Source organism: Mandrillus leucophaeus, unplaced genomic scaffold (genome assembly GCF_000951045.1).
Source record: "Mandrillus leucophaeus isolate KB7577 unplaced genomic scaffold, Mleu.le_1.0 Scaffold1000, whole genome shotgun sequence".
Taxonomy (NCBI): Eukaryota; Metazoa; Chordata; class Mammalia; order Primates; family Cercopithecidae; genus Mandrillus; species Mandrillus leucophaeus.
Genome location: NW_012098100.1, coordinates 689,175 through 698,613, shown reverse-complemented (window position 1 = coordinate 698,613; position 9,439 = coordinate 689,175). Strand labels below are relative to the sequence as shown.

Here is a 9,439-nt window from a genome sequence, read left to right as displayed (position 1 = left end):
CCACACTGTCTTCCGCAGTGGTTGAACTAGTTTACAGTCCCACCAACAGTGTAAAAGTGTTCCTATTTCTTCACATCCTCTCCAGCACCTGTTTTTAACTTCTTTCTTGGGCGTCTTTTCATACACTGGATTCTCTTGTATGGCAGCATGAGCTTTCTTATACATCTCCTCCGTCATGTCTGGAGTTACATTGTTCTTTATGTATTGAGAGAACTGTTTCTTGTAAGCATCTTTATCTTCTTCCATTAAGTAGCGCATGTAATCTGCAATATTCTGGCCCATGATGTGCTTCCAGTGTACTTCTGCATTAAATTCCTTGCTTTCAGAATCATAACCAGAGAATCATTTGGTACTATGAAGGATAGACAAGCCTCCATCCACAGCTCCCTTCAGGGTGCCAAAAACTTTATTGCCAGCGGAAGTTCTGGCAAGACCTGTGTCCAAATTGCAGTTAAAGGCACCTGGCTGACCATCAATGCTTTCCACATTGTATTCATCGCCAGTCTCCTCCACTTGGCCTTCATAGATCTTATCCATGCCAAACCTATTGAGAAGCCTGCAGGCCAGCACAATATGCTGCAGCATAATTTTTCAGGCCAGCCTTCTCCCCATTATTTTGGCAGTTCGTTTGCATATGCTGTACAGATTATCATATCCCCCTCTATACAAGCAAAAGCAATCTGACGAATGATATCTCTGTTTGTTACATGAACTATCATCCTGTATTTGGGTGTGTGGTATTTATTTTTATCCTATATCCCCAAGCATTTCCCAATATAGTCATCATTTTTACCCTCTCGTCGTCTTCTACATTTCACTTGGTGTCTCTTAAAGTAGGCCTTATTCTTAACAATTTTAACAAACCCCATCCTGCAGAACAGAGACCTGCAGGACCAGCAGCACTAGCGGGGGGAAAAAGGCAAGACATTTTAAAAAATGTGTATCCTGGGGCCAGGCATGATGGCTCATGCCTATAATCCCAGCACTTTGAGAGGCAGAGGTAGGAGGATCGCTTGAGCTGAGGAATTTGAGACCAGCCTGGGCAACATGGTGAGATTTTGTCTCTACAAAAAAATTTAAAAATTAGCTGGCCATAGTGGCAAGCGCCTGTGGTCCCAGCTACTCAGGAGGCTGAAGTGGGACAATCACTTGAGTCCGGGAGGTAGAAGCTGCAGTGAGCTGTAATTATGCCATTGCACTCCAGCCTGGATGACAGAGTGAGACCCTATCTCAAAAAGAAAGGATATCAAAAAAGTTTGGGAACCGGTGGTAAACATCTTTAAGCAGTATGTCACATTAAAATATATATCCACACACTCAGTATGTTTTTCTTCAACCTTAAGATACATTTTCTACCAGATGCAGTGGTTCACGCCCATAATCCCAGCACTTTGGGAGGCTGAGGCAAGAGGATCGTCTGAGCTCAGGAGTTTGAGACCAGCCTGGGCAACGTAGTGAGACCTCATCTTTACTAGAAATCAAAAAAGTTGGCCTGTGTGATAGCCATCGCCTGTAGTGCCAGCTACTTGGAAGGCTAAGGTGAGAGAATTGCTTGAGCTCAGGAGATCAAGGCTGCAGTGAGCTGTGATCGCACCACCGTACTCCAGCCTGGGCAATTGAGCATGACCCTGTCTCAAAAAAAAAAGATACATTTTCAAGTGAAGGACCTCTAAATTTTAGCCATGGATCCAATAGTTAATACATTGCACAGTGTCTATAAAAGTCTAGAATCAAGGGAAAATGGTGTATTTATTGTATTTTTTTCATACTTTCAGGCACTTGGTAGTAGGTCATTTGATCATGACGCCTTAAGAGGAAAGAAGAAATGGAGGAATAGTAACATGGATTTAGGGAGGAGTGGTAGTTACAGTGTTAGAGAGTGTTCAAGAAAACCGTCATTTAAAAAATGACATTTGTACTATCTTGAAGGAGGTGAGGATGGGAGCATATAGTTATTTACAGGAAAAGCATTTCAGATAGAGGAACAGAAATTACAAAGAGCTTGAAAGAACATGTCTAATACGTTGGGTGAACTGAAAGGCCAGAGCAGGAGGAGATGAAGTGGGGAGGGACAGTGTGCTGATTGTGTGGGGCTAGTAAGCCATTGTAAGAATTTAGGGCTTTTACTCTTAGCAAAAGCTACAGCACAATTTTAAGCAAAGAAATGACAAGATCAGGCCTGTGTTTTAAAAAAGATTGCTCTGCCTTGTTGAGAGCAGGCTGTGAAGTGATGAGGGTGAGGCAGGAAGAGGGCAAGATACGAGTTAGGTGTCTACTGTGATAATCCAGGTGGAAAATGTTGATGATTTGGGTCAGGGCAGTTGTGGGAGAGATGTTAAGAATTGGTCAAATGCTGGATATATTTTAAAGGTAAAAACAAGATTTGCCGATACATCTCAAGAGACAGGAGCAAAAATAGTAGTACCCACAGCAAAAGATGATTGTACCTGCCAATCCTATGACTGGTATGGTTATTTTCATCCTCATCTCATGCTCATTTCTCCCACATATTGTCATTTAGGATAAACCCTGGAGGAAGGGCTTTTAGTGCCCTCATCCTTTTACCTAAATTGTATAAATCTATATAAAAATTATAATGGAAGTTTTTGGAATGATAGTATCTAATATACAGTACTTTGATTTACTAATGGCTTTCCTGGTAGATGTTGTTTCCTGTTTTCTCTCTCAGTCTCCTCCTTCCTCCCCAACCACTCTCTCACAACCATACCTCCACCCACACAATTTGCTTGTATATCCAGAAAAAGATGAAGAAAGAACCATGTATGTTAGTAATCCTTATCTCTGGTTGGTAGACTGTGGGTATTACATACTCTCTTTTTACATTCTCTTTTTAGGCTTTAAATGTGGAAAAAAATTTTAATTGTAAATATTTTAAAATAAAATAAATTTGATTTTATCTAAAAAATAACAAATGCACCACACAAATACCCGGAATAGGTAAATCCATGGAGACAGAAAGCAGAGTGGTGGTTGCTGGGGTTTGGCGGAGCAAGAGGAGAATCCCGGGGAGTAACCACCCGGATTCAGTTTCCTTTTCAGGTAACGAAATGTTCTGTAACTAGATAGTGGTGATGGTTACACAACATTGTGAGTGTACTAAATGCCACTGAATTATACGCTTCAGAATGTTCAAAATGGTGAATTTTATGTTAAGTGTGTTTTACAACAGTTATAAAAGGAATACTTTGGAAAGTATAAAGTAGGGAAGGAAATTCCTTTGAGTGCTGCTGCCTAAAGTCTACTGTAGTCAACATTGTGAATTTATTAAGCACACACAGCCATGTTTTTTAGGAATATTATTAGTTTCCTACAGCTGCTCTAGCAAAGTATCACAAACTGGCTGGCCCAAAACAGCAGAAATATTTTCGCTCACAGACCTGGAGGCCAAACATTTGAAATCCAAGTGTCTGCAGGCTTGGTTCTTCTGGAGTTTCTGAGGGAGGATGTGTTTCATGTCTTTCTCTTTTCTTCTGGTAGTTGCCGGAAGTCCTTGCCTTGCAGCTGTATCACTCCCATCTCTGCCTTTTTCTTCACATAGAGTAGGGCCCGTTCTAATCCAGCATGAACTCATTTTAACTTAACTAGTTACATCTCAAAGATCCTGTTTCAAACAAGGTAACATTCTGAGGTTCTGGGTGAATGTAGGAGTTATCGGGGGACACTATTCAAACCAAGCATAATGTGTTTTGGATTTTTATATTGTTGTCCTTATGTTATAAAGTAAATTTTCTCTACTTTTATTTTTCTATTTCATAGGTGGCATAAGCATCATTTTAGTAGTTTGGTGTTTTTTTTGTGTGTGTGTGTGTGTGTGTGTGTGTTTGTTTTGTTTTGAGACAGGGTCTCACTTTGTTGCCCAGGCTGGAATGCAGTGGCATGATGACAGCTCTCTGAAGCCTCGAACTCCTGGGTTCAAGTGATCCTCCCACCTTAGCCTCCCAAGTAGCAGGGACTACAGGCAGTGCCACCACGCCTGGCTACTTTTTAAATTTTTTTCTAGAGACAAAGTCTAACGATGTTGCCCAGGCAGGTCTCAAACTTCTGGCCTCAAGTGATCCTCCCTTCTCGGCCTTTCAAAGTGTTGAGATTACATGGGTGAGCCATCATGCCCAGCCTAGTTTGGTATTTTATCAAGTGGCCAACTTACTGATTATTTAACACTGTTTATATTGTTATACATTTAAGGTGTTACTAATTGTTGCCTGATTGTGAATAACTGTTATTAATTTATGATAAATTTCTACAAGTGGAATTACTAGGAAACTTCTAGTTTCAACAGGAATAATCTGATCTCTAATTTTTTTCTTCATCCGTCTCATCCTGAGTACTAACTTGAATGCATATTGATAGCATTACTTCTCCTCTATCTCTTGTGGTCTCTTAGAATGAAACAATATCACACAACTTTCATAGTATTACTTTAGATTAGACCTGTATAGTGTCTGAACTAGATCCTTTACGTGAATATTATCCCAGACTTTCATATTTCACTATCTTTTACTTCTAATTTAAATAGATCAGCATTCTGAGAGATTAATGATAATAAATACTACTTTATACGTTTGCAACAGAAATACTTGAATTACTTTAAATATGTATGTATACCTATGAGTATCTTTTTTTCTCTATTTTAGCACGGATGTGTTTCAGAGATTGGGCTCAAATTCAGCTCTGACTACATCAAATATAGCATCATTTGAAGAAGCTTTTATATATCTTCAAAAGTTAATGGCAGCTGTGAGGGATATTCTTGAAGGAATTCAAAGGTAAATACTTTATTAATTTTAAAGTGTTATTTACTTATTACTTTTCTCTTTCTCCTAGGCTTACCAACTTTTTCAGAGTTGCTAGGAGTCACCTAGCAAATTTTATAAACTAATGACTTTTAGATTCAACTGTTCCTCCTCCTTCTGCCAATAATCCCTATTTCTAGTTGAGATCACAAGAATGTTTCCACCTTTTCCCTCTCTAGAAAAAATATACAAGCTTGTAAACTTCATGAACTTTTTCATTATTGTGTAACTGTAACTCCTAGAACAGGGCCTGTCATGTAATGGGCACTCCATAATTACTTATGGAATAAATACATGTTAAGGTAATTATCATTGCTCTTGAAAACAAATATGTTAATATTTTAATGCGATTTTTTTCTTTCAATATAGTTTTACAGAACTACAAACTGAAATAAGTTTGAAAAGCAACATAGTTGCTGGGCGTGGTGACTCACACCTGTAATCCCACCACTTTGGGAGGCTGAGGCAGGTGGATCACTTGAGGTCAGGAGTTTGAGACCAGCCTTGCCAACATAGTGAAACCCTGGCTGTCCTAAAAATACAAAAAATTAGCCGGGCATTGTGGCAAACACCTATAGTCCTAGCTATTTGGGAGGCTGAGGCAGGAGAATCTCAAAAAAAAAAAAAAAAAAAGGCAATATAGTCTTACGATGCTTTGAAAATTTATATACATGTGATTATTTAAAATATTTGTGATGCATATGGAAAATATAGTGCCAGAAAGCTGTAGAATAGACCTTGGCACTTTATAGCATGAAGTATAGCTTTCTTTTGTGGCACTAAAGGAGGATACTTCTAACCTTTGCAGTTTTATTATGTACCAAGATTGTTTCACCTGAATTAGATATACAGGTTGACAACACAAAAATACTGTTCTTTATAAATTAAAACAAAAACAAAACTGAGTTGATTTTGCTATGTTCAAGTTTGAGAAACTTGAATTTTCAGAAGTTTTTTTTTTTTCATTTCTCTTTAATGGTTTTTGGAAACTATTGTTAATATACAAGGCATTTTTGTCTTGTTAATCTAGAAGGCATTTTTGCCTCTTTTTGGATCAGAGTTGGCCTAAATAATTCTTTTTTTTTTTTTGAGACAGAGTCTCGCTCTGTTGCAGAGGCTGGAGTGTGGTGGCACGATCTCGGCTCACTGCAAGCTCTGCCTCCCAGGTTCACGCCATTCTCCTGCCTCAGCCTCCCGAGTAGCTGGGACTACAGGCGCCACCACCACGCCCGGCTAATTTTTTGTATTTTTAGTAGAGATGGGGTTTCACTGCGTTAGCCAGGATGGTCTCGATCTCCTGACCTCGTGATCCACCCGCCTCGGCCTCCCAAAGTGCTGGGATTACAGGCGTGAGCCACCGTGCCCGGCCGGCCTAAATAATTCTTAAAATAAAAAGTTATCTAAACCTTCTGCCACCCTTAAGTTATTAATGAATTTAAAGTATGGCAGATCCTAATACAAGTTAAATGTTACCTCTGAATGCAACTAGTCCCTTTATAATTTAAAGCCTTGTTAAAATAAGAGTGGCTCTATAAGGGTGAACTATTCAGCTCTGATTTTAGCTATGTAAAAACTTTTGTCCACTCTAGATTGCATAAAAGCCATCTTTGACAGTGTATTTTCTACAGAAAGTAAGGCTATAAATCTGTATTTAATAAATCAGCAGATGTTCCTTGAGCACCTGCTATACTTGGTGTCATACTAGGCACTGGGGACCAAAGAGAAGTAAGATGTGACCTCTGACTCCAAACAGCTGTAGAAATAATTCAATCATATTAAAACAGATCTTGCAATCAAAAGACATTAGTATTTTAATAGGGATATATATATGCGCAGTGGCGGGAGGAAGGGTTGGCAAAAGATGAGGCTGGATTGAGGTTGGAGGATCGTGTCTCAAGCCATGCAAAGCAGTTTCCATTTTATCTGATAGGCCAGTATTTCGGACATTCAGAGCTGTTAATTATGTGCCAGAAGTGTTTCTGGTTCAAAAAACTTTGGAAATAGTGTGTACTATACCACCTTCTGGGGAAATCACTTGTATATTAGCATATTAATGGCTTTGTAAACCTCTGCTGTAAGGAAATCTTTTTAATTTTAGGAACTTTAAAACATTGACGCCTGGATCCTCCACCCCAGAGATTCATATGTAATTAGTCTGGGGTGTGCCTGGCAATCAAGATTTAAAAAATTTCCCCAGGTAATTCATATGTGTCAGTAAGGTTGAGAACCTCTAGCCAGTATGCTTATTTAGTGGTTCTCAAAGTGTAATCACAAGACCAGCATCGTCACCACATCTAACTTGTTAAAAGTGCAGATTTTCAGGCCCTCTCAGATTTATTCAGTCAGAAACTCTGGGCATGAGGCCTATAGGTCTGTATCCTCTAGGTGATTCTATTCAAGCTGAAGGCTGAGCATCACTGGCCCAAGTGATTCTCAGCCCTAGTGGCAGACTATAATCACCTGGGAGTTTAAAAAAATAACAGTGATCTTTTCAAAAAACCCAACTCCTGGATTCATTGAGTTTTTGAAGGGGTTCTCGTGTCTCTGTCTCCTTCGGTTCTACTCTGATCTTAGGTATTTCTTGTCTTCTGCTAGCTGTTGAATTTGTCTGCTCTTGCATCTCTACTTCTTTTAATTGTAATGTTAGGGTGTCAATTTTAGATCTTTCCTGCTTTCTCTTGTGGGCATTTAGTGCTATCAATTTCCCTCTCCACACTGCTTTAAATGTGTCTCAGAGATTCTGGTATGTTGTGTCTTTGTTCTCATTGGTTTCAAAGAACATCTTTTTCTGCCTTCATTTCATTATTTACCCAGTAGTCATTCAGGAGCAAGTTGTTCAGTTTCCGTGTAGTTGTGCAGTTTTGAGTGAGTTTCTTAATCCTGAATTCTAATTTGATTGCACTGTGGTCTGAGAGACAGTTTGTTATGATTTCCATTCTTTTGCATTTGCTGAAGAGTGTTTTACTTCGAATTATGTGGTCAATTTTAAAATAAGTGCAGTGTGGTGCTGAGAAGAATATCTATTCTGTTGATTTGGGGTGGAGAGTTCTGTAGATGTCTATTAGGTCTGCTTGGTCCAGAGCTGAGTTCAGGTCCTGGATGTCCTTGTTAGTTTTCTGTCTCATTGATCTGTCTAATATTGACAGTGGGGTAGTAAAGTTTCCCACTATTATTGTGTGGGAGTCTAAGTCTCTTTGTAGGTCTCTAAGGACTTGCTTTATGAATCTGGGTACTCCTGTATTGGATGCATGTGTATTTAGGATAGTTAGCTCTTCTTATTGCATTGATTCCTTTAGCATTATGTAATGCCTTTCTTTGTCTTTTTTGATCTTTGTTTGTTTAAAGTCTGTTTTATCAGAGACTAGGATTCCAACCCCTGCTTTTTTTTTTTTTTTTTTGCTTTCTATTTGCTTCACAATATTCCTCCATCCCTTTATTTTGAGCCTATGTGTGTCTCTGCAAATGAGATGGGTCTCCTGAATACAGCACACCAATGGGTCTTGATTCTTTATTCTGTTAGCCAGTCTGTGTCTTTTAATTGGGGAATTTAGCCCATTTACATTTAAAGTTAATACCATTATGTGTGAATTTGATCCTGGCAGTATGCTGCTAGCTGGTTTTCTTTGCCTGTTAGTTGACACAGTTTCTTCATAGCATCGATGGTCTTTACATACAATTTGTATGTTTTTGCAGTGGCTGGTACCAGTTGTTCCTTTCCATGTTTAGTGCTTCCTTCAGGAGCTCTTGTATGGCAGGCAACTAGCTAGACTAATAAGAAAAGAGAGAAGCATCAAAAAATGCAATAAAAAATGATAAAGGACATATCACCACCCATCCCACAGAAATACAAACTACCATCAGAGACTACTTGTAAACACCTTTATGCAAATAAACTAGAAAATCTAGAAGAAATGGATAAGTTTCTGGACACATATACCCTCCTAAGACTAAACCAGGAAGAGGTTGAATCCCTGAATAGACCACTAACAAGTTCTGAAATTAAGGCAGCAATTAATAGCCTACCAACCAAAAAAAGTCCAGGGCCAGATGGATTCACAGCCGAATTCTACCAGAGGTACAAAGAGGAGCTGGTACCATTCCTTCTGAAACTATTCTAAACAATAGAAAAAGAGGGAGTCCTCCCTAACACGTTTTATGAGGCCAGCATCATCCTGATACCAAAACCTGGCAGAGACACAACAAAAAAGAAAATTTCAGGCCAATATCCCTGATGAATATCAATGCAAAAATCCTAATAAAACAGTGGCACACCAAATCCAGCAGCACATCAAAAAGCTTATTCACCATGATCAAGCCGGCTTCATCCCTGAGATGCAAGGCTGGTTCAACATATGCAAATCAATCAATATAATCCACATAAATGTAACCAATGATAAAAATCACTTGATTATCTCAATAGATGCAGAAAAGGCCTTCGACAACATTCAATAGCCCTTCTTGCTAAAAACTCTCAACGTAACTCAGTATTGATATAACGTATCTCAAAATAACAAGAGCTATTTATGACAAACCCACAGCCAGTGTCATACTGAATGGGCAAAAACTGGAAGCATTCCCGGCACAAGACAAGGATGCCCTCTCTTACCACTCCTATTCAACATAGT

General features: G+C 39.0%; 1 protein-coding gene across 1 annotated transcript in view; it reads left to right on the top strand.

Moving 5' to 3' along the window:
- SWT1 (SWT1 RNA endoribonuclease homolog (S. cerevisiae)) overlaps positions 1-9,439 on the top strand; it is a 144,331-nt gene that overhangs the window by 74,260 nt on the left and 60,632 nt on the right. Inside the window, exon 16 of the mRNA XM_011973265.1 lies at positions 4,656-4,787. Coding sequence (XP_011828655.1) covers positions 4,656-4,787 — 132 coding nt within the window. The remainder of the gene's footprint in view (positions 1-4,655; positions 4,788-9,439) is intronic.